We start from the raw sequence: 26,380 nt of genomic DNA, 5'->3' as shown, positions 1-26,380 counted from the left end.
GCAGAGGCGCAGCGGAGCGCAGGCAATTAACGTTATTTACGGCCCCTTCCCCGAGCATTCCTCAGCGGCCCCCACGAGCATGCGCATTCCCCGGCGCACGGGGAGAGGAGGGGCGGGGGGGAGAGAGAGAGAGGGAGAGCGCGACACCGACTCCTTCCGCCTGCGCCCCTCGCGCGCATGCCCGCTCCCCGCCGGGCGCCGCAGGCCCCGCCCCCGCGCCATTGGAGTCGCTGGTGGCGGGCGCGCGCGGGGCTGTTTCCCTCCCCACGTGACATGGAGGCGGGGACGGGAAGGGAAAGGTCAGTGGCGACGCCGGCGGAGGGGGAGCGGAAGGTCAGGGCGCTGCGGAGCGGAAGTGGGAGCCGGAGCCCGTCCGCCATTGTGGGGAAGCGGAGCCCAGAGCAGGGGGGGAAGCGGCGTTGCGTCCGGCCGGCCGGCTCCTTGCAGCGGGAACCCGATCGGCGGCGGCAGCGAGCCCAGGCGGCGGTGACAATCAGGCGGCGGCGGGGAGGAGGCGGCGGAGGCGAGCGGCGCGGCGGGCGGGCGGGCGAGCGGCCCCGGCGTGCGGAATCACTCGAGGCCCAGGCGGAGCGGAGCGAGGGGATCGCGGCTCCCCGTGAAGAATGTCAGCCACCAGCGTCGACCAGGTACCGGCCTTGGGGCGGCGGCGGGGGGGGACGGGACGCCCGCTCTCAGCCCTTTCCTTTTTCCTGGCCCTTCGTTAGCCCCGGAGGGGGGGGCGGCGGCCAGGCGGCCACCTGCACCTTCCCTCGCCGCCGGGGCGGCGCGGTTCGCGGCCTCCTCCCTCCCTCCTTCCCGCCGCCATGGGGAGCGGCGATCAATCGGAGCCGGCGGCGCCCGGGATGGCGGGCCCCTTTCCCAGCCTGGCAGCCCCTATTTATAACCGCTGATCCGCGCCAGAGCCGCTCCGCCTCCCCGCCCGCAGGGCCCGCCGGCGCTTAGCCCCGCGCCTCCCGGCCCGCCGCCCTGCCGGCTCGCCCCCCTGCCCGGCCTCCCCCCTTTGTGTGTTCTCGTCCCGCAAGCGAGCCCTGCCCGGCCGAGCCCCCTCGGGCTCCCGTTTCCTTTCTCCGCTCCGGGAGCGCACTGGTGCCGGGCCCCCGCGGCGCCCAGCTCCGTCTCCTCTCCCCTGCGCACCCTTAATTCTCTCTGGCTTCGTGTTACCGCGTATTTTCTATTCGTGCCTTTCGCTCTCCTCACCCACCTCTTCTCCCTTCGGGCCTCTGGTTTCTGCTCCTTCCCCGTGGCCTCCGCATCCCCCAGCCGTGCTCCTCTGTTTCTCTCCATGCGCTGTGCTGCACGTCTTAGTTGGTTCTTCTTCACAGAACTTAGTGTTTGTTGGTTTTTATCTTTGCTAGACCTCTGCTGGCCTTTCTTTCTGGCTGGAAGCTATTCTGTCTTGGTCTTTGCTTCCTCCGTGGGTCTCTGCCACACCCCAAAAGTTTTGGCCTTGCAGTCTCCTGCCCCTTTTATTTTTATTTTCTCTGTGTGCCTTTAATGTTTTGTTTCTTTTGTGTCTGTGCACGTTCTCCAGTTTTCTTTTATGCACTTATTTCTAGCTCAGTGATCTCTTAGCATTTCATTGCTCTGTCTTCCACGAAGGCTGCTTCTTCCCAACTTTTTTAGTTCCGTGTCCCCTGTTGGTCTCTGCATGCCTTTGTGTCTGGATTAGGTTCATCCCAAAAGATGAGTTGCGGTTTTTAAGGTTACAGAGGTTTTCCTCTGGTTTTGGGAAAGGGAGATGACTAACCAGTGCAGCTTTAGATGGAGCAGTGTTAAACAGTCTTATGATAACTCTGAGACAGATGCACATAAAAGCAAGATGGAGGTGGTTGCCCCCTAAACTTTGAAACCACTGGATACTGAGTTTTTCAGGACTAGAAATTGTTAGAGAGTGATGGAGGCTGGAGCCCCACTCCTGCTTAGTTGTGCATATGTGAGAAGATGAATTAAATTTTCATGGGCTAGCATTTGGTTTTGTAAGCTATTTTATTTTGTTATAGAGGAATTAAGGATACTGTAACTTGTACTGTTACAGTGATTCTCAGTGCATGACAGATTAACAGTGTTTTATAATGACTAATCCTAAAAAAAATAAAATACAAAAATCATCTTTAGGGTATTATTTCCTTGTGTGAAAACTTCATACAGACTGTATCATTTTCTCAATGTAATTGCCTAGATAAAGAATGCACAATTTGTAGTTCAGCTTATGATAATACTATATATTGCTTTGTATATCTAAAAAGCAAGGCATTGTAGGTTATTCTCTGATAAGTACCCATCAGTCAACGTAAAAGATGACATATGATAATGAAGTTCTAGTACTGGCAGTAATTTTAGGCTACTAACTTTCTTTGTTCTTTTACTGTATGCTTTGTTTTTTGCTTATCTTTCTTGGGGGGGGTGGGTGTCAGGGCAATCAAAATTCCACACCATTTAATCTTCACATGCGGTAAAGGACTAGATTATTTCAAATTTTTTTTGTGACATTCTTTCAATTTTAAAATTATTTGGAGTTTTTTGTAATATTTTATATGATATAACAATATTTTTGTAATAACATATTTTATTAATGTTTTAATAATGTTTTAAACTGATATTTAAGTTGAAAAGAGCAGAATTGGCAAATAAATGGAATTACCCTGAAGTAAACATTAGAGCTTTCTAACTGAACTTGTTTTGCTTTTTTCCCCCCACTTTCCATGTACAGAGACCTAAAGGACAGGGAAATAAAGGTAAGTTAATTCCTTGTACTTCTGTATAAATCTCTTAATATTGCTGTTTATGGAGGTTAATGTATCTTCAAACAATTGTGGGAAGAGAATGTAGCTATAGGATGTCTTTTATTTCAGAACAAGATGATAGGAAATTGTGTGCCAAAATGTTATTTCCCAGCATTTTTACTGTGGCACAGTGGTACATCAATTTAAAATGTTTTCTTTTTCAAATGAAGATTAATATCAGAAGTTGGATGATAACATAGCTATTTCTTTTTAGCTGACTTTGTGATATGCTTGTATAATCTTTTTAACAGTACACCTTGGGCCTTTTTGTGCAGTGAATAGAATCAGTGTACTAGAATCATCAGGGAGAATCTTTTGAATAGTTTCCTTAGCTTGTGAGACAACAGCCACGTGACTATTTAGTTACTCATATCTGTGAGCAGAACACATCACCTTCTGTATTCTCAGAAATTTTGTGGGCTTTTCTCTTCATTTTAGAGTCAGTATAAAATACTCTCTCAGTGTTTGTAGGCCTTCTACTTTTCTATTTTTTTTTCATGTTTCTGTCAACATCTTAACATACTCAACATGGTAAATACCATGCTCAATGGGGTTTCTTCTCTCCCACAGAAACAAGGAACCAACTACTTAATATTCTTCTCTCTAAAATTCTTGGCAAGTCTGTCGTAAATAGCATCTCAGATTATATCTTGCAATTTATTTCTGGTCTGGATTTTGTTATCTTTGATATAAAGACTAATATTGTATTTGGGAATTCTTTTTGCCTGATCAGTACGCTTGTGCCCATTTAATTCTTAAGTGCTCAGCAAGCTGAGCTATAGAATAGCATGCACACAGCTACCTTTGTTTAGTAATATGCCTATTATTTCTTCATGCAGATAAGAAACTTTTTTTTGGAGGTCATGTACTCTTTGCCCCCTGCTGTTCATTATCTGAACTAATCTAATTGTTCTCTGAACTGTCATTTAATGTTATCTGCAGTGTACTTATTCTATTATTCTGTCTGTGTGGAGTTTATCTGCTTCTTATTACATACATCACTTAGGAGGTGACACGTGGTTCCTGAATCATGCTGAATTTGTCCTGTTCCTTTTAACTTTTCTGCATTCAGGGAAAAATCAGCTTGTGTTTATGTCCTCAGACCTTCTCAGTTTGGTCATTCTAGAGTACCTGTTCTCTCATATTCTAATACTTCTACTTCCTCCCCCCCCGCCCCCAACTGGAGCTTTGAACTATTTCTTTGTGTCTTTGAAATAGTCGTGTTTTATACCTTCCATGTTGCCCTTAAAATGAATCTGACTTTTCTTCTCATTTAGCAAGTAGTTGTGGCTTCACATTCTTTGAATTGCCATATCTCAGTTTTAGTGACGTTATCGAGATGCATTTATTAGAGAATCCATATCTATGACTCGGAGCAGAAGTATTAAGCATTTCTATTTGGGTGTTATGTGGCAGCTTGTTATGTTAGGATATTTTTGTGTGCTATGATTTGTAAATGCTGCAGAATGTTTGAATCAAAACACATCTCTTAGTTTGCTGTGTAAGGAAGAGATTTTTGCATTTCTGAACTTGGATTTTTATGGAGTGAATCCTTTTAAATAATGAATACTCACTATGTATTCTTTCTGTGAGAATGTGACCTAAATGAAAACTATAGTGAAACAAAACAATAATCTCCTTCATTCTGTTAAATTATTTGGTATAACATCTATTTAATGAATCGAAGTTACGATTCAACATTAGATTAAAGGGCTAGGAGATTGAAGATGGTAGCACAGTGTAGCATGAGTAGTTGCCTTTGGGTTAGAGACTTTTTCAAGAGGATAAGTTAAGTCAGTATCAGCAGTCCTTACTGACCACATGTTAGCAGACAGTAATCTTTCGGGTGTTGTGATAGGTCCCAGCTTAAAGGAGCTTCAAGGGAAGATGTAATGCCAAGTTAAGAGACTAATTTGAAGTTGGTTCTATGCATAAGAGTAATAATGTTAAAGAGGATGGTAAAAAGGTTACTGTCCATGTGTCTGATACAGTGTATGAGAGAACGTGAGTGAGCAGTATAAGGAGTGTATGCATGGAAATAGAGTATTTTTCATATTGAAACAAAAAAACCACTAGACCTGCAAATGATATTGGGAGGTATTGTATTCTCTAGTAAAATGTTGTGGATGCTTTATTCTAGTCGATTATTAATTGGTGTATCAAATGATGTCTTACGGGGCGGGGGGGGAGAAACTGACATTCCTGAAACTCCATTTTTTTTTTCCCCCTTTTGTTTGTTGTGCCAGTGTATCACACCTGTGATGGGAAAGTGCTGACTTGTGTTTACATACATATGTATATAATTTTTAGTTTTGTAGAAAGTTTACGTGTAAGCAGTAGGTTTAAAACAATAATGAAATGTTATGTGTTTCTTTTAGTACTTATTCTCCCCATTAAGTTTTTCATTAGAAGAAGTTGTTACACCTTGATTATTCTTATGCCTTTGGCCATCATTTGTGCATTTTGCAAGCAGTTATTCAAAGGATAGTAGCAGTTAAAAGACTATAACCTTGAAGTTCCTTTATTTGATGGGATGTTTCTTCCCAATATCTAATTACATTGTATGTTTTCACAGTGTTTGCAGAAGTATATGGTATTTTCAGGGTTGCATTGATACAGATATTTTTAGTAACTGTAGATTAGCTTCAATTAGTATTCTTCATCACTGCCATGTTTATTTGGAACACTTAATGTGAGATTTTGGGAATGAGGCATGCATCTTAATTTTCTTGCTCTTGTTGAATGTGTGTGTGGGCTACATTCTTCATTATTAACACATTAGGTAAAGTTAGAATGAAAAGCCAAAGAAACACACTTCTAGTGATGCTATTTCACTGGGAAATGTATATATTTACTAGGAAAGATGTCAGTGTAGAACTGTTTTGTGTCACTGACTTAAGATCTCAATACAGAATGAATAAGAAAGAAAATATATTTACGGGAATATTCTGTTAGTTGTAATGGCAGACCAAAAATAATTCTGTCTTAAGTGACCTTTAGATACCTCTGAAACAATAAACACAGCAGATGCACGTTTTATGAAGATTAGCTGTCAGAATGAGATTAATTTTGATAGGATTCTAGTCTTGACATGCAGCTGTTTATTCCTTTATTTGTGGCTGCATGCTTTTAAGAAACTTGTATGCCTCTGTCTGTGATTTTCATTATAACAGAATTGTATTTGAGTATCGTGCTCTCCATACTATTTGGTTAAGCCTAAGCAATGGACATGGCATGGACAAAAGATTTTGAGGCTCGTTCCCTTTGTGACTGGGCCAAATATAAAGAGGAATATAGTGTTCCAGCTCATTAGTATATTACCATTGTGTGTAAATTCAGGATGATTAATGACCTTAACTGAAACTATTTATGGGGGGGAAAAAACCCCCAAAACCTCAACACCTAATGCTAATTTAAATTTGGTATTTAATTAGGAATATTATTCTGTCAAGTTTTAAAACCCATTGTGCTCACCATTGCTGGTCATATTTGGCTGTAGCTAGTATACAAACACACTGTGCCAGTTTGTAATTACTGAAGTGTCAAGTGTTCTGACTTTTAAAACTTCAAGAAGATACTCTGAACATGAGCATTCTTCTGAACATTCTTCCTTCCCAGATATTTGCTTTGAAAAAAAATCTTCTTTTGTTCTGTGTTAAATTATTAATTTTAGCTCTTTTTACTGCTGTCTGAAGTTCATAAATTTTTCCAAATTTTGGTTATTCCTTGTGATTATATCTATTCCTTTCTCATTTTTTCAGCTAGTTTCATTCCCTGAAGGCAGTTTGTTTTAGAGGTGTTAGTCAAACGTGAAAAAAAATTTTATGTGACTTGGTCCAGGCACCACTTGCTTTGCAATGTGAACTTTGGGTGGCAAACTACCCCCCCCCCCCCAACACAAAAAAACCACTCTTAAACACTAACTCCAACAAAGTTGAAGGTTTAGTTACACAGTTGTATATACTTTTCAGAAACTTTTGCTAAAAGAGGGAAACCATGGAGTCAGCTCCTAACTTGGTGCACCTTACTGATCACTCTCAAACTTTTTTTTTTAACTGAATCTATTTGATAAATAATAAAAATATTGCATTCAGAAAAAACAGTAATTTAGTTTTGGGAAGAGGTCTTTGTCTTCAAGTTGTATAATTGCAAAGTGCTGGGTTAAGTCCCTATTCTGCTTTGCACCATGGGAAACAGTGGAACTTAGTATAAATTTGTGCAATTTGACTTTGTTTGAATAGTTGCCTGGGGGAGGGTAGAGACACACTTCAAGTAACTTGAGCAGCTGGAAAATCCCAGGTAGGTGTAATGCCTTAGATGAAATTAAAGGTAATAGGAGGCCAAGAAGAGCAGGTAGGAAGAGATTCCAGTGTATAGGGGCATATATGTTAGGAAAGGATTGTAATCGCCCTTGGAGACTTGAGCTCTTGTTTCAGTCTGGCTTTGTCCACTTGGACTATCAGAGAAGCCACTACTGCACTACAGTACAGCAGTTATGTAGGAAACACAGAATTAAATAGCTGAGTAGTGGTGCCCTTCATGGTTATCTTGGTGGGTAACTGCCTTTCCTCCTGGCAGGAGAAAGCTGTATGTTGCGGCTTTCCCTGAACCTATTGAATATCTCTGATCTGGTTGGCCTGCACGTTTGCACTTGGTCTGGTACTTCTGGAAATGCTAGATTTACTGCTTGTGCAAATAAGGTGTGCCTGTAGCTTTTCCTCTGTCTGTGGAGTTCAGGAAAGAATAGTCAGGAGTAGTCCGCTCTGGTTGCTGTCTTTCCAGACCTCTCCTGACGTCTGATGGGGATCATCAACAGAATGACCCATTTTCTTTAAATGTAACAAAGTGGTGCTTAACAATAATATGTTCAGTCTCAACAAAGCACAAGTAGAAGTATTTCAATGTACAAGCAATTAAGAAGTGTTATCTAGGTTAAAAGTGCTTCATAGATCTTCCAGAGAGTATACCTAATACAGATTTACTTTTAGTTTCAGTACAAAACGGTTCGATTCATCAAAAGGATGCAGTAAATGATGATGATTTTGAGCCATATCTAAGTAGCCAGACAAATCAGGTAAGTGAACGTTGTTTACTATCTTGAAGTTAATTTTAGAGTTCAGCTGACTTCCAGACTTAATTCATTTTTGGATGATATTTCTTAGTATTACTTACTTGCCTGAATATCCACTGAAATATAATTTTATATCATATCTTGTCTTGTCATGTGATATCTTAAACAGGTGAAGTCATCTTAACAATTCTGGAAAAGATTCTGTTATAAAGCATGCTCTGATGTCTCCTGGTCTTGTGCTTGTGCTCTGACTTCAGAAAGATGCAGTTACAAGAAGCTTGAGGGCAAAAAACAAACCCAAAACAAACCCCCACACCTTAAATTTACAATGAAATAATCATATATTGGAGGCAGTTGAAGAGTTTTATTTGCTCTGAGAAAATATTAACTGGTTGGACATGTTTTCATGATTTCCTTTTAAGTTGGCGGAAGTATGTCACAGTTGATGGCATAATAGATTGATACTACTTAATATTACTATGGCTTGGTATAACTCTCCTGCCAGGAAGTTAATGACTTATTTTCAGAGCTGTGAATTGTCTCTGTAGTCAAAAGTTAATATTCATTACGTTAAGTTTGTAAGTTGTAGTGGTCTTGGGAGAGGGAGAAAGTGCAAATTATTAAAAGGCTTTGAGAATTTTGCTTGCCTTCCCTCTTTTTTTTTTTCCCCCCCAAATAACGCAACATTAAGGAAGCATCAGCTAGAGGATGATAATGTGCAGTTTTTTCCCCCAAGCAACACCAGAAGTCCTTCAAATGTATTGGAGCTTTATCTTCTCAAGAAGTAAATGCTGTGATTTCCCAAGAGTCTTGGGAGTGGGATTTGAATTTAGCTAGCAAACTTTGTTCTACTAGACCACAGATTGTACTTAATGCTCATTCTCAATAGCGTGGACATGTTATGGATTGATTGTTGTTCCTCCTGAAATGAACAGGCATCCTTTTCACTATAATATTCTGGCAGGTGTCTACAATTAGAAGTGAGAAATTTGACAAAAAACTAAGAATACCAAAACTTGAAATCATAGTTGCAGCTGTTTTTCTGTATTTATGAAACTACAGTTGTTGTGACTTGTTTTTTAAAGTAGCTTGTTATTTTCTCGATACTGTTGGCATGGAGGCATTTTAAGCCTAACACAGTAACTGAAAGATAAAATATTACAAAAAACGGGGCTTTTCAGTGCTTTGAAAAGGTCTCTTGAGGAAAAAAATGGCTATATCTAACAGATACCTTCATCATCTTTTACGTTGAGAGGAATGATGGAAGTTAGAAATGCATTCATACAATGCTTAAAAATGTTCTGGACTGTATTACAGGGTTTTTTTTCTCTGAGGATAATTGTCTATATTGCTGACTTTAGTTTTATTTTCTTGCAGAGTAACAGCTATCCACCAATGTCAGACCCATACATGCCTAGTTATTATGCTCCATCCATTGGATTTCCATACTCCTTAGGCGAAGCAGCTTGGTCAACTGCGGGCGACCCTCCAATGCCATACTTGACAACTTATGGACAGATGAGTAACGGTGAACACCATTACATACCTGATGGTGTCTTTAGTCAACCTGGGGCATTAGGAAATACCCCTCCGTTTCTTGGGCAGCATGGATTTAATTTTTTTCCTGGGAATGCAGACTTCTCTACATGGGGGACAAGTGGATCTCAGGGACAATCAACGCAAAGCTCTGCTTACAGCAGCAGTTATGGCTATCCACCTAGTTCTCTTGGGAGAGCCATAGCAGATGGACAGGCTGGATTTGGCAGTGATACTCTGAGCAAGGTGCCTGGAATTAGCAGCATTGAGCAAGGCATGACTGGACTGAAAATTGGTGGAGATATGACGGCTGCTGTGACAAAAACTGTAGGTTCAGCTCTGAGCAGTACAGGTATGACAAGCATTGCAGCAAACAGTGTGCCCCCAGTTAGCAGTTCAGCACCTAAACCAACCTCATGGGCTGCCATTGCAAGGAAGCCTGCTAAACCTCAGCCGAAACTCAAGCCTAAAGGTAACGTGGGCATAGGGGGCCCTGCTGTACCACCACCACCTATAAAACACAACATGAATATTGGAACTTGGGATGACAAAGGGTCAGTGGTAAAAGCACCCCCAGCCCAACCAGTACTGCCTCCTCAGACTATAATCCAGCAGCCTCAGCCATTAATTCAACCACCACCACTGGTGCAAAGCCAACTGCCTCAACAGCAGCCTCAGCCACAGCAACCACAACAGCAACAAGGACCTCAGCAGCAGGCCCAGCCTCACCAGTTGCAGCAGCAACAGCTGCAAAACCGCTGGGTAGCTCCTCGTAATAGGGGTGTGGGCTTCAGCCAGAACAATGGAGCTGGTAGTGAGAACTTTGGTTTAGGTGTTGTATCCGTCAGCTCCTCACCTTCTGGTGTGGAAGTGCACCCAGTGCTGGAGAAACTAAAGGCCATAAACAACTACAATCCCAAAGACTTCGATTGGAATCTGAAGAATGGACGTGTGTTTATAATCAAAAGTTATTCAGAGGACGATATTCATCGCTCCATTAAGTACTCTATCTGGTGTAGTACTGAACATGGTAATAAGCGCTTGGATGCTGCTTACCGTTCCCTGAATGGAAAAGGCCCGCTCTATTTACTCTTCAGTGTGAATGGCAGTGGACACTTCTGTGGAGTGGCTGAGATGAAGTCTGTTGTGGACTACAATGCGTATGCTGGTGTCTGGTCTCAGGATAAGTGGAAGGGGAAGTTTGATGTCAAATGGATCTTTGTCAAAGACGTTCCCAATAACCAACTGCGGCATATTCGCTTGGAAAACAATGACAACAAACCGGTTACCAATTCGAGGGACACTCAAGAGGTACCCCTAGAAAAAGCCAAGCAAGTGCTTAAAATAATTGCTACTTTCAAGCATACCACCTCAATCTTTGATGACTTTGCACATTATGAGAAGCGTCAAGAGGAGGAGGAAGCCATGCGTAGGGTAAGAAATCAATGTCATTATAGTAGCTCTCCTGTTTTTTCTGGGTTTGGAAACTTTGTTTTTCATGCAACTGGAATTTCTGTGTGCAAGTGTTGAATTGGAAAGTGGTGCTTTTTACCCAAGGTGTCTGTACTTGATAGAACCTGCTCTTAATGAAAAGATTTAAGTTCTTGTAACTTGTTAACACAGGCATGTGTTTAACCACAATACTAACATAGGCCCACATAAGCAGACTTCTGACATGTTTTACTCTTCAAAGTAATCAAAAACTGAATTGAGTTTGTTATCCGTAACTGAAGTCTTCTAGTTCAAATTTTTACTGTTTCTGGATCTCACAAAAAGGACTTTATTTAACATGATGTTTCAATTCAAATTCTACTTCAACGAAATGTTAACAGCATGATTACTGTGAAAAGCAGGTTTTCCCCTTGATTGAATTTGCCTTTTGTACAATTGTGAAACACAGAAGTGATACGATGATGACTTGTCCAAAAAATTATTCTGATGCTGTACATTTCTGATAGTGATTTCCTAAAAAGGTAATACGTAGTTCATTTCTGTGAAGAAAAATATACCTACAATAAATCTGAAGTTTTGGAGGTATTTCAGGAAACCAGACAAGAGAAAAAGGCATTTATTTTAAGCTGTTTTATAGTACTTGTCTACTTTTGTCTTGTGTGTACTCTCCCTACTAATAACACTTGTGTTCACCATTGGCCACAATATTTATTTTTGCTACATTTATTTTCTTTCCAGGCTTGCTAGTTAGTGTAAATATGTGATTTGTCTTATGGTTAGCGACATTTCAGGAAGTGTTGTACCAGTTAGATGGTGTGCAAGAATGCAGAAATAGGAGTTTGCATCGGTGCAGTTTGGTGGTAGTGCTTCCTGTCATACCGCCTACTGAATAAAAAACCCCAAAAGTCTAGGCTTTATGCTAATTAGGGGCCTTGTGGGATGTAAAGTCCTGAATTTGTTCATTTCTTGAAGCTGCCGCAACTCTGGCTGCGTAAGAATTTCACCTGCTTTGCAGCCTTCTTACTTCTCGTAGGTTTCTAGTACTGCAGTGGTTCCACTGCCTCTTGTATGTTCCTAATCCTTCAACACACGTTGCATCTCCTATAGACCAGTGTCATGTGTACCCAAAATCAATTTTGTAGTTCTATTGCACAGCTCTGCAACAAATTGTCATGTTGGAAATTTTTTATTGTTTGGAGGCAAGATGAATATCCTAGTTGGGCATGTAATACTTCTTGATTTTTTTTTTTTTCCTTCTAAAAAGAAAACTGAATATGCCCTAAATCAGTATTGTTACTTCCGTGCCATTTCGATGATGGGAGGATGGGCTATATTCCTAACTAATATTCAGTGTAAGGGGAAAATCTTGACTTTTTCCGGGTTTAATAGAACTTCACTGTGATTTTGGTAATGTTTCAGAAAGACTAAGGTTATCAGGCTTCTCTGTAGCCTTCATGTTTTAATATTTTCTTAATTTGTGATGTTTTAAGACACTTCACAAATAACTGGTTTGCTTCAAAAGTACTACTTTTTGAAAAAAACTTGAGAGTCAGAATTTAGACATGCCCTAGCAACTCAGGAAGGTAATGTGTTTTATTTGTGGTTTTTTTCCTTCTGTAGTAGATGAAACCCATGAAATGTGATGGAGGGGGGAACATAGATTATTGGTAGTGCTTCTATGTATGCTAAAATTAAAATTCAAAGTACTAAATTCAGCATCTCGTAGGTCTCTAAATAGATGACTGTGATTACGCATGTTTGTGTAATAAAGTAACATTACTGTTTCCTTTAATATCTTTATATACAATGTGTATGACTCAAGTACTGAACTCTGCATTTCTCTGTTAACAGTTACCTTTCCCAATACTATTGGGAGAAAACATACTTGTCAAGATACTTCCATAGTAGGCATTGATTCTTCTACAGCATCGTACAAATTGGTTTTGTGACAAATTACAAAAAACTACTTTTGAGTTGTGTATCTAGTTGTGAGGTTTTCTGTTTGTAGATGGATTTTAATACTCCTTAAGCAAATGAATATGTACTTAAAATATAGAAAGTCCAAATTAAACTGACAGCTACTGAAAGTTCATCTTTATCATTCTCTTATGATTGACTGTTGATTTTAAACCTCTAAGTTTCTTCTTTTATCACACAGTGTACAACCAACCTGTCTTTAAATTGTAAACATACAATTGTTAACTCTTTTATGATTCAAGACTAGTTTGGAAATGCAACAATTACTACTGTAAACCCTGGTTTATGGTTAATTGAGTAACCCTTTATTACCTAGTGCCAGCTAGGCTTTTATGGAGCTGTATTTAAATCAGTACACTTTCTACTGCCAGTAGAACTGTGTAAATTAAGTTCATACCCATTTTCTGTGGCAGCTGTGGCAATCACTTTGTTTCCAGTGTTTCTGTCACGAAAAATGTGCTTATTGCTGTTAATAAAATATTAAATACATCAAGCAGAAGTAGTCACTTACATGTTCTTTACAGTTCAGTTAATGTTTTGTTGTTGCATAGGTGGTAACAAACTTTCATACAGCCGGTGATCTAAACATAGTAAACAGCATATGATGTATGGATTTAATTTACTTTATAACTGTTCATCTTGCCAGCTAACTTATTCTAAAATAATTGGTTGTAAAAGTTTAATCTTAACAACTCAGGGGGATCAATAATTAATTTGCAATATGACCTAGCAGTATGTTTTATTAAAATATGGCAATATACTTATAAAAGTGCAATGAATAGTCTTGTTATTAACATGAAACTTCAGTAAGTTTGCCATTTGATAAAGCTTACTTCCGAATGACTATGAATCGTCTCTTTAAGCACAAATATTAGAAGTCTAGTGTCTACCACTGTTTGATGTGACCCTGGTGTGGGTAAGGTTTAGAACTGGATTGGAAACAAATTTGTGCAGTAATCATTCACACTTTTCTTACAGCTCAGGTTCCAGTTTCCTAATTTAAATGTAGAAGTGCTGTGATCTTTCACCAAAGGAGCAAAGAAATAAGCAATGGTTTTCATGAATTCTGTCAGTAGTATATTGAAATAATCCGAAATTACATTAGTCCTTAGTTTGAACTGCTGCTTTGTGGTGTAAATGTGCATATTTATGTGCAGATTATGTAAAAAATGTGTTTGATTGTCTTTCAACAGAAAGCAGTAGCAATAAGATGTAAAAAAAAAGACACAGAAGTCTTAAAATATGCCATTTAAGAGCATGTAATTACATTAGGAAAATAAAAGATACTGAAAAGAAAAAAAACCCCAACTGTATTAGTAGTTATGCGCCTGATCTTTAGTAAATACATGGATCAAAATGAAATGTGACTCTGATTAAAGACACAGTTGTTGGAATATTACAGCTTCCTCACCCTCAGATGATGGCTTGTTGACCTGCAACTACCTGTTGTCCTAGGACTTCTTTTGGTGCTTTTTTAGTGTGGAATTCTACTTTTGTAGCATATAATGGAAAAAAAAATCATGGTTCCACGTAACTGTAGAATGCTTTAAATGGTTTTCTTAGTGAGATAGTTTAGAAAAATAATTTTTATTCATGGGAGAAGATGGAGGAATTCTGTGTATTTGTTTGTCTAATTTGTTTTTTGAATTTTTACTTTTCTGGAAGCCTTTAAATGGCAGCTAAATTTTAAGCATTTTAAATGTTAGCTTTCTTCTGTTCTACTACATATCTTGTAATAGGAATGCTGATACAACTTTTGGACTCTCAAAAGGAGTAATTTCATTCCCCCCCTTCTCCCCCCCATTCTGATACTACTGTAACTTCTGTTTCTTTGATAATTGGGTCATAATCAGGCTGCAGCGTTAAGCAGTGTAACTTCTTTCTACTCCCAGACATTGCTGACTTTATACTTGATTTGATATCACTTAAAAATCTCTTAAGGGAAGTAGGGAAGTGAGAAAACATCCATTAAGAGTGAACTGTAGACACTACCTCCTCCATTTACCCCCCCAACCATCAACTACTAGGCTATAATGTCAAAGTCAGATATGGATACGTCCACAGTCCATGTACAAGTCAAGGAAAACAGGTAGTTGACCAGCATTTCTAATTTAGTTAAATGATAGTTGTACCAGACAATTTCTTAAAGTTTGTGTATTTACATCTAAAAGAGGTTCAAACAGTAAATAAAACAGAACATACAATATTATTTGAGAAACTTGTGCATTTCCTGTATGTTTTTGATGATGTTTCAAGGGCAATTATTTTGCAATTTCCTTGAACTTGATGTTTATCTACAGTTTCATCTTTATAAATTAAAATGATAGTGCAGGTCTCATGTCTATTTTAAGAAAAAACAATGTGGTCAGAAAGTAGAAACAGAAGATACGTTTTTGCTCCCTTGATGATGGCGAGATGAACACGTACCCCTTGTCTTGGAGAAGAGGATTACTTGGTGCTAGAATAATTTTAGACATACTGATCCAGAATTTTCATCCCATGAAGGTGTGCTTATTTACCATGTCTTCATTTGCTTTTGCATCTTTAGTCTTTTGGAGATACTTAAAAATGACCTGCAAGTTCTCTCGTTATAGACACATGGATTTCAATTGTGCTTGTTTTCGGTGCATTTGGTAGAATCAATTGTTTCTGTTCAGAGGTAGTGTTTAGAATTTATTACAGAATGGGGATAGTATGGAGAGGTCTCAATGTTAAAATATGGTATTGTATACAGTGACTGTGTAAGAGCTTGAGTAGTGGTGTGGCCTGCCTTTCTCTAGTAAGGGACAAGATGCTGCAACAGGGAAGGTGCAATATTGGACTGTTGAATGAAAGAGATGGAATATAATTAAACTCACAGGTGGTCTTAGTTTATAGTGACACTTGTATGGATCTTGTTGTGTTTTTCTTTTTGGTTTGAAATTCTTACCTGCAAAATCAAGCCTACGGAGTCCTTTTTACAGAATGGATTTAAATTCTCTGACTCTCCTCAATTTCTCCTGTAAAATAGGGACCTCTATTGGAAAAGCTAGGAATGTCAACCAAATGGTGTACCTTGATGATTAAGAGACCAGTTATTTTTGGAATCTAATTCCAAAATGTTGTTAAATATGAGGTAGCTGCCCAAGACAAGACTTCAGACTTGAAATGAGCTAGATCTTTGACAGGTCCACCTTTTCTAAATGCTGTGTCTTTAGGTTGTGGGTTTTAATGCAAAGGAGCAATTCTAAATCTCTTCTTCCAGAGCAAAAGCAGAACCTTGAATATACATGAATAGTTGTTAAAATTCATGTGGCAGCCTTCTGCTTCCTGCTGCATCTCCTCAGCTTGCACTGCTCTATTAAGAACAAGTTGACTAGAACATTGGTGCTTTTTTTGCAGTTTGCAGGGAAGAAATATTCCTGTATATTGCAAGGAAGTTGCAACCTGTGTGACTCTCTGTGCAGTACATCAACCTTGCTTTGTTGATTCATGCCACAGATGGGCTAGTTAGCAGAAACTTGAGTGAAGATTGCTGGTGATGCTTTGCTGGAAAAAATGGCACTTTAAAACCCTGCAGATCTTGTATGTCTAGTAAAGCTGTTTCTGTAGAGTCAGTGGAGCTAGGGTTAAGTTTTGTATCAATTTTGATTGGCTTTAACTTTCAGATTCATCTAGTTGAAATGATATATTACAAGAATTTGTATCAGGTGATGAGCTGTTTGAGCCCAGTTCTTTGTGAGCACCTTTTCAGAGGTCTGGTAGTGTACTTAATATTGACAGGTAATTATAATTACTGTTTTGCTTCTGTACCTAGGGATTATAGTCAGTTGTGAAAAAGTGAACATAAACTTGCATGTTCTTTGTACTTCTATATAGAATATAACGAGAAACCAAGATAAAATATGTTTGTGTTTCCTCATGACAGAATGATAGTGGAGTTAGATGTGTGCAAAGAGCATGAGTGGTGAAGCTTAGAGAAAAATTGTCTGAGATATTCTTCCCCAGTGTATTCTGTAGGCCCTGTGGTGGATGTCATTTCCTTTCCAAGGCTACTATAGCTTCTTTAGCAGAGCAATTAAATAAGATCTTCTTGTTGCCCATGGGCATCTGAGAAAAATTAACAAAGGTGTCAGTCATCTTTCTGCTCCTTTTGCTGGGACAGTGATTGTGACTGAATGCAATTTCCATAGATCTAGTTAGAAGCTATCTGTTGTCAGTCTTCAAAAGCTGATGTTACACTGTGAGCATTGTTAACAAACAATAATGAGGATCTAGAAGCTTGATTATTTTTTTATTTGTTTTACTTTTTAATGAACTTGCTGAAATGGCTGTCTTGTAGTTAATTAAAATCTGATATTTCAACATGTAATGATGTACAGCACTGAAAGGAAGTGCCTGCTACTTGTAGTTAGAATTGGCTAATCTATCACTGAAAGTATACACCTGGGAAAACAAGACTGGAAGGGCTTTTCTGGCTCATGGAGTTCAAGCTTGGTTTCTGCAGAGCCTTTCCTCATTGTGTGTTACCGTATGGTATCTTTAGGTTTCTTTCCCCACCTCTGCCTTCTGAATGTTTGTACCCTGCTATTTAGTGTGCTGTGGTATTTCAGATGTGGATTAAATTCTTATTGCCTTTATCGTTACCATAATAAAATAATGTGGTCTGTCCATGCTCCACTAACAATGCATGTATCTGCTCAAATTTAAATTTGTTTACCTTTTTACTGTAACTTGTTCATGTTTTTACCATTGCTAAGTATGTTTCAGAGATTGAAATAAGTAAAATGCCATCAAGACTAATAGGAAGAATAAATAAATTAGAAGTCTAGGTCTTGTAGCTTTTCAGACTTTCTTAATATTTATATGCTTGAAAGCCTTATTTACTGTCTGGAGTTCAAATGATCTGCAGCAGCAGGGTCTCAGATGAGTATTAATTCATAATGCTTACCGGGAGAAGGAACTGCTCTGGAGTTGTAAAACCTCACTTGACTTCCTATGTTGGCTTTGATTTTTAATTTGTGCCTTGTAGTTTTCATGTTGGGATAAGGAATAGGAGGAAATGACTGTTTAGGGAGGGGATGGCATCTCCATGGGAAGAATTTCTAGGTCCATGTAAGGCTTCTAGAGATCCTTCTCATCTGATCCTTCCCTCCCATCTTCCCAGAATTCCCAGAAGTGCCTTTCAGAAAAATGTATTTAAATATTTTTATCTGGTTTTGAGGTGATTTCCGTCTTCAGGAGATTTACCCTCTGTACTTTGAAATTCAAGAGCAAGAAGTTAAAAAGGACCTTTATTTTACACAATTTAAAAGTTTCAGTAATGTAGTTTGTTAACAGCCAATGAGATCCTTGTCATAAATGGACTAAACTACTTCTAGCATTTTTCAGTTTTCTCAGTAATCTGTTTTCCACTGTGGTTCTCAAGCACTAAGGTCAATGTTTATGCTGTCATAGCTGTAATGGTACACCAGGGTGCAATAAACTGCAGATTATGGCTGATGCCATTAGTAAATGAGATTTCATGAACTTTGCTGTGGCTGCTTCTCACCACCTCTACAGCTGTCTGTTCTGCCTCTGCCAGGTGTTTCTGCCCACGCAGTGGAGTTGGCAGAGGAGATATGTGCCAGCGCCTCGCTTCACAGAATGCAGTCTGACATGTTAGCTTACATTGCAGATGAGCAGGGCTTTTAGGTTGAAGATTAAATCGCAGTTTGAAGTGAAGCAACTAAGATGTGCTACACATGCCCTTCTGAAGCTGCTGTGAGAACGCTGCCTCTTGGGAGAGGGGCAAAGCAGACAGCTTCAGGCATGAACATTTTAAACATTGCAGTAAGATGCAAAAGTTTGGCAAAATTCTGGGGGGTTTTTTTGTGTTTTTTTTTTTTTTTTCCAAGTATAGCTGATTTTTGCTGGAGATGAGTGTGTGTCAGAACTGTCTACAATTTGCTTGTGGATAACTTCCAAAATGAACACTTTGAAATGCTCGCATTTGCAACTGCTATAAAAAAGCAAAAGTTCTTCTTTCAGGTCTGCCTTCCCTCACCTTGAGCTTCAATTTATGGGATCTTGAGGAAAAAAAATACATCTGAGGACTGTAGTAGCTTGTTATGAGACTACCATTTACATTTTTGCTACTAAAAATGAGGCTTTTTAATTTCCCTTCTTTTTTGACAAAAAATTCCAGAAGTCAGTGTTGTGTGTGTCTTGGTAGTTTCTTTCAAATCAGATCAGGAAACACTTTTGTTGCTTTGAATTTTGAAATTTTGATAGCATAGAGATAAATCTGAGGACATACTACATTGCAGCTACTTTTCAGCACAGGATCATTCGATTAATGCCCTGAATTCAGAGAACTGAAACTTGGAAGTAAATCAGCCTCACAGTTCAGACCAAGTTAATTCCATATTTTTGTTTGCACTAGATTGATGCATGTTTCCGAGGCCTGAGCATTTTTTAGATTCACCTTCACTTGATTTTGTCAGTTTGGGTAGAAAGTTATTTGCATACCTGCAGCTGGCAGGTACCTTTAACCAGCTGATGCATTCCCACATTGTGCTAATTGGAATTGTACTTAATTTCCACGTCCTGCTCTTAAACTTCCCCTAAAGCTGGGTAACCTCACCCTGATGAGTTCAGAAGCGAAGCTGGCCTTTGACGGGGAACTTAAGTTGACTGGAGAAGCTATTTATCCAAGAGCATCACAAGAGATGTGGCAAAGGTTTTGCTCATCTGAACATAGGAAGTAAGAGATGTTGGGTGAAAGGGAAATGTAGTGGAATCCAGTCAGTATGCTGGAAACTTCCTCTGCTCTGATGGTGGAAACCTGCTGGGGATAAGGGCTTTTGTTAGTTTGTCTCTAATCACTGTTTATACAAAAACAGACGATCAAACAAAAACCACCCAAAAAACCAGAGGAGGAATACCTTTTGAGACAGGAAAAGGCAGTGGCAGTGAGTAGGATCTGACTTAGAGCTGGGGGGGTGTGGGGGGCTGGGGTGGTAATTTGCTTTTGAGTAAATTACGTTTTCTCTCTGTTTTGCTGTACAGAGTGCCAAATGTCACTCATACTGGTATCTGAAGAATGTACTGTTTGCTTGCATTGAAAAATGTCAAGTTTGCATGTCTGCTGTAAGTGTTTAAATAAAAATGTAGTAATATGTAACTTTGGGACTACAGAAAGGTATGCTGGTGGTGTTTTGAAGCCTTCTTCCTCTATAGAATTCAAATTTGACTTGAAATTTATTTCCTTTATTTCATCCACTGGAAGCAGGTAGTTAGGATATCGTTTCCTTTACACTTTGAATTTTTATGAACTTAAATGCATTTTGAGTTCAGGGGCTACACAAAGCACAAGGCTACTACTTAATACCGCAGTAGTGTTTTTTCAGCACTTTGCGCAGTTCTTTTGGTTGAAGTCTACTAATAGTAGAGGAATAATCCGAGATGTGCATGAGCAGGCTATTTTTGAATGCCTTACGTGCATAGTGAGGCATGAGGCCGGTGATCATCTGTTTTCAGCCTGGACATGCACTGTTAACGTATCAGTTTGTATTAATGACTGATACTATCAATCTCACATTTTAGAAGCTGTATCTTACTATGCAAATACTGGTCATCTCTCTTTGAACTAGGAAAAAATGATTTCTGGCAGAATACTGGCAGTACTGCTCTCACTTTAAATGTACTGAAGTTCTGCCCTAGAGAATGTACAGTCTTAGACATAGAGCTACTGGGACTGTGAACTGCTTAGCGTGACCAAGAACTGCGCAAGCTTTACTTTTTTGGTGTTCCTGAAGCAACTCGGAGGTCTGTCTTGGAGAGGACTAGATCACCAGCTATACTCTAATAACCAGTATAAATGTTACGTATTCTCTTCTTCCATTATAGTTCTTTTTGTCAGAATATATTTGGGTTCATGTGCTAATATGCACTCTTCCTAAATAGTTTCTAGCATAATAAAGTTTCAGTGTGGTATCAGGTGGAGTGGTTTTGAAATCATTGTTCAAATGCCTCCTGGTTTATTTTGGCTTTCCCTGCTATGTTTATGTTCCATTTATATCATGCTGTGTAATGCAATAATAATAAAAATACTGGAAATGAGTTTTTATATTCTCTTTTAAATGGGGGAGGGAACCTACCTCTCTTCCATGAAGGTATTTTAAAACATTTATATAATGTGCTCAGTTGTGCATATTAAGAAAGGAAATGCTATTGGAAGATAACTCTGTTTCTTACAGCCAAACTACAGTGTCTTTTTACAGTCTAGAAGAAATGTAATGAAGGCAACGAGATACAGTTTATTGATCTGTTTTTATTTTTTTCCTAGAGGTAGTCATAATGCCTAAGTGTATGTTTATCTTTAACATACACTTGGAGAAAATGGAGGATAATGATAAAGCACTGCAAATGTTATTTACTCTGTTAGACTTGCAATACAGAGGAAGAATTTGTTAGTCCCTGATAGAGATACAGTGCGATTAGTATTTTAGCCCTTTACCGTATGAAGATGTTTACAATTGTTTGTATTACACAGATAACGTTACATGCTTTGTTCCGTTACACCAAATGCAACATCTGACAGTGCTTTGTAGTGAATATGGTCTTGACTGCAACTTGCATTCAAGTGGGGTTTTCTTCCCAGCCATTCCTGCCTCACCGGTTTTGCATTTTGTTATTAACTGTAATTTCTAAAAAAAATTTCTTAATTATTTTTCTCACTGTTTGAGCAATGTGTTTGTACAGAGGAGGCGATGCTGGGCCAATTTGTTCCTTTACCTTTTGATCTTAAGCACATTGAAACATTTTATTATAGTGGGTTTTGAGTGAGATACTTGGGAATATGATCTTTACTTTTTCAGAGATATAATGGATGGACAGTATAATATTTAAATATTCATGCAGAGCATTTTTTGACAAGTTGAGCAGAAGATTTAGGGTACGTCTTTCTTGCCTTGTTTGTAGGTCCCTTGGTCTGCTTACTCGGTTTGCTTTGAGCAATGTATTTTAATGAAAGTGATTTAAAAGTAACATTATAAAATATTTTCTTTTTGATAGCTGTTTTTTGGAACATATTTGCCTTTTAGTTTGATATATACTTCTGTGTTTAAGAGGTTGACTTGAACTAAATATTTCATGTTCCTAGAAAAAAAAAAAAGTGAAGCTTTTTCCTTGAAAGCTTGTTGCCTGATTTAGAGAAATGGCAAGCAACGCAACTGCTCTAATGAGAGGAAAGCAGATAATGTTGAACTGTGTGTATTAACATGATTTTCCTTTCTGTTTTGTTTTGTTTTTTTCAGGAGAGAAATAGAAACAAACAATAACTATATGGAGATGTCCTGCTAGAATTACAACACTAATGATGTAGACTCTGGAAATGCCTAATATGTCTAAGAAGACGTTATTAAAGCTTTTTTCTGCTTAAGGTGACATCTTTGAACACTTTAACACAAAATTGACTCTTCTTGTAATGGTTCTCATCAGTGCATCTGCCCTTATACTCTCTCACCAAACACACTTGAGAACTGTACCTTCGTCAAGCACTTTCTGTCCTGAAGCTTTTACCAGTATCTGCTGTCTTTTGTATTTATGCATCCTAGCTAAGGCACAGGAGACCGAACGAATGCAAGGATTCATTAACTCTTTGAATTTGTTAAATACTAACATTTAACCATTAGAAGTGGTTCAATGATGTGAGATTCACATTGCTTCAACTTAATTTTTTCTTTGTTGTAGTTTTTTTAATTGTCAGTTTTTAGCTATTCAACAGATTAAAAGCAAATCATGCCATATTTAGTCCTGGAGTAAAACTCAAGTCTAAATGTTCATGTGAAAATTATTGTAGTAATCTTTTAATATGGCAAAGCAACTTTAAGCTGCAGTTTAGCCAAATGAAACATAACATAAAATTATATTAGAATGACATTTCCCTTGTTTCAAACTGTTTGGTGTAAGAGAATATTAATATGCAGCTTGGTGGACACCACCAGTTAATGCACATTTCTTTATTTTTTTTCTGTAACATGTATACTGAAAAAAGTGCATTTGTCTGAGGAACTGTTTATTTGCTACCACTCAATGAATCTCAGTTTTGAGTAAATGTACCTCAGTCTAAATCAGACTTTTTATGACCTTTATAACTACATTTAAAATAATCTTTAATTCCTATTTCTGGGTGTTTGCAAGCCTGACAGATTGCTATCATGAAAGTGAAAATTTACTCCTCTAGGTGATTCACTAGCTAAATAAACATAATTCTTGTTTAGCAAGCATATACTGTTTCTCAAATTTTTTTGTTTCATTGTTCCAACATCCACGTTTTTTTTCCCCTATTTGAAAATACTTTGAGAAAATTACTTTGTTCCATGGAGGTGACGTATTCATAGCCATGTTAACATGATTTTTGTTAGAACCATGCAACAAGAATTTTAGAATACATATTAAACTGGGTAATTCTATACTAGTTTTTAACTTCTAAAAATTCTATCTTTTGTTTCAGTTTATATAGCAACACATTCAATCTGCTGGAAGAGAATATTAAAAAAAAAAGTTAAGCGGCTTTATTGACTGTACAAAATACTGAACAGCCTGTACCAAACTCCAGGGATAGCTTTCTCTTTTTAGAACGGCAATGTAGAAGTCAGATATGTTATAGCTTAAAATAGCAATACCACATATTATTTGAACATGTTTCATGTCTTACTGTCCAACACAAATGTTTATATTGTGTTTTGAGTCCTACATTTACAGATTCTGGCAATCAAAATTCTGGAGCTTAAGTGGCAAAGGTTTGTTTTGAATACAGACTGTTTTGCTATATTTTACTTTCTCTCTTCTTAAGCCCCTTGCACACTTCTAACCTTGCAAACACAAAAAGCTCAGTACACTTATTTCTTGCTTATTATTAAAAATACTGTTTGAGACTGCGGAGTAGCAGATATGAATCTTAATTTTTACTGCTAGTTTTCTGGAAGCTCAAAAGGGAAGCCATTCCCATATTTTGAGAAAAGAAGCAATCTCACTTAAATGCAGAGTGGGATAAGGGAGGGATAAGCAAAGTGCATATTGTAAGAGGAGATTAGGAGATAAAGGTTTCAAGCCCAAACCCTATGAAATTTGGCTTGAGCCCAAAAATTGCTGCTTCCATGCATTTCTGTTTCTTGCTAACAGGTTTTATAGCTATTTGTTTCCCTCTGATGGCTGATTTATGGATTACTGCCTATTATTCCAACTGTCATTGATCAGTTGAAGTGGCAAAGGTTGATGTTGTGTCCAAAGAATGTTGTCCTGATGATCCTTCAAGGGATCAGCATGTTTCTGCTTCTCTGTTACAAAAATATCTTATGAAAATGCACAGAAGTTTCCAGTTAAAAGAAAGCTACTGTTAAGAGTCAGGCATTCAAGAATTGATTGCATGTGCAACCTTGGTTTGCTTCCACTGCAGTATTCATATTTTTGCAGGCTTTGTTAATATTTCCTGCTTTACCCCTTGCCTCTTTCACTCTAATAGCATGAGCATTGCTCTTGGATTGAATCAGGTTTAGTATAAAATGGGTTCATCACTCAGTTGCAGACTTTGAAAGCTTGGAAAATGAGACAGGATTGTGAGAGAAGGAGGTGATCACATTTAGAGAGCTGTGACAGTTCTTACACTGTTCCAGGATTGTTAGCAAATCTACAAATAGAAGAGTTTCATTGCTGATGGTGTTAGTCATGTTGCGACCGATTTACCGACTGCTGAGAGCTTAGTGTGTGCAGCTGAAATTAAAAGGAATTTTATGTGCATATAAAGTAGTGTAAAAATAGTATATAACATTGTAAAATCAACTATGGAGTGCTGTACTAGTTAATGGACATGTGAAACTTCTAGCCTTCAGCTTCCTTATGCACGAGTTCTTTTCCTCCAGAAAGAAAAGGAATGGTGCTTAATGTCTCAAATAAATGTAGAAATACATTTTTTGGTCTGATTTTTCAATACAGTGAAGTTGTTGTGGAACCCCTTTTCTGTTCGTGATGCCTCCTCCATTGTGCCAGCATTTGTTTTCCTGTGGTCCATACTGAGCCAGTTCAATTTTCTGCTGGTTTAACGGTCTGAGCATTTCTCTGAGGTTAGATGTTTAGGAGGGAGATGGTGGGAGGGGAAGGAAGGAGATTTGTCCTTCCAGAAGCCGGTACCCATTGTTGAATAGACCTGCACTGTAACTACACGCCTATGGGTTGGTGAACCAGACATGCAGCAGAATGTTTAAAACTGGGAAAGGCTCCCCAAGAAAAAAAATACCAGTTTTGGGTTCAGCATAAGGTGTCAGTGGCGTACAGTGAGATATGATGTTATTAGACACATCTAGTGATACCAGGAGGAGGAAAGAAATCCCGAGTATCTTCCATTTTGATGACTTTTTCTGCTTTGAAGAGACCTGAGAATTCATATAGAAAAGTTATTGCTGAAAGGCTTCTCCTACCAACACAAGTGGGACAAATTAAAGTTGTATGAGCTTTGCTAACCTCCGAATGTCTCTTGACTTTGTAACATCAGCATCTTTAACACAGGGTTTTTGGTATTTGACTTTGACAATAAATACTTCCTGTTAGTTGAATGCTTAAGTTGCTGGCTTAAGGAAAACATGGGCACCACTTTATTTTGAGGGACTCTGATGGGGAAAAACTTGATATCCACAACTAGACGAATTTCACTGCTTCCAGTCTTTTGCTATTCTAGGCTTAATTTATCAAAAAGTTGCTTCTATACATCCTCTTGTTCTGTTTTCTTCTTTTTGGATACTCTGGCAGCCTCATAATGCACTGTCTGCAAAATTTGGATACAAAAGCCCCTTGCTGAAATGATTCTTGTCCCAGACAAAACTGTGGCACCAAGCAAAAGATAATGTCGAGCTCTTGATCAAGTGCAAATAACTTAATATTTAGAAGGAAGCATCTTAAATATTTGTCACTGTTTAGTCAAAGTTCTATTTTGAAGTGCTTTCTGTATCATAGGAGAATTTACACGCTTGAAAGATATTCCTTAAAAAAGAAATTTTAAACAAACTATTTTCATGTACAGGTATCAGTGTATCTTTCCTGGCTGAACTGAGTTGAAGCAACAGTGGTTTTAATTCTGTAGGTAGCAGTTACATATATTTTTCGCAATTATTAGTGGCTCTTTCACCAGAAAGATATTTAATTCTAGCACAGTGAAAATCCCATGTGGACAGTGTTTGAATTTTCTGCAGCACTGATTTTTAAATGAATAATTCTAGACATTCAAATACAAATAATCCTTTAGGAATGGATTTTATGTTATTTTCAAAGCCGTTTGAACTCATTTTTCCAGCCACTTTGTTAAGGAAATACACACCATTTTTTCAGTGTCGTGTTTATTCTTTTGCCAGGTGAAGATCCATATAATTTACTGATAAATCCAGAGAGATTGAGAGCAGTTCTTTTCCATTCAGTTGCAGCAAAACCTGGTTTAAATTTTGTTTGGTTTTGTGTGCATTAGAGTATGGTAACTTAGATGAGTATTCTTTGGCGTGAGAATTGACCATTTGATCTTACTCAATCT

General features: G+C 38.5%; 1 protein-coding gene across 2 annotated transcripts; it reads left to right on the top strand.

The window, feature by feature from the left end:
• The first annotated feature begins 327 nt into the window (after positions 1–327).
• Positions 328–23,086, top strand: YTHDF3 (YTH N6-methyladenosine RNA binding protein F3). 2 transcript variants are annotated; one of them, XM_054815186.1, is made up of 5 exons: positions 329–647; positions 2,732–2,756; positions 7,793–7,878; positions 9,253–10,845; positions 22,119–23,086. In XM_054815186.1, exons 1-5 carry the CDS (start codon positions 624–626, stop codon positions 22,140–22,142), a joined length of 1,752 nt encoding a protein of 583 aa, XP_054671161.1. In that variant the 5' UTR covers positions 329–623; the 3' UTR covers positions 22,143–23,086. The 2 variants fall into 2 exon arrangements, with proteins under 2 accessions (XP_054671162.1, XP_054671161.1); XM_054815187.1 differs by lacking the exon at positions 7,793–7,878 and having other exon boundaries at positions 328–647.
• The last annotated feature ends 3,294 nt before the right edge of the window (positions 23,087–26,380 follow it).

This window comes from Grus americana, chromosome 2, assembly GCF_028858705.1.
Source record: "Grus americana isolate bGruAme1 chromosome 2, bGruAme1.mat, whole genome shotgun sequence".
Classification (NCBI taxonomy): Eukaryota; Metazoa; Chordata; class Aves; order Gruiformes; family Gruidae; genus Grus; species Grus americana.
This window is presented reverse-complemented; position numbering and strand designations above follow the sequence as displayed.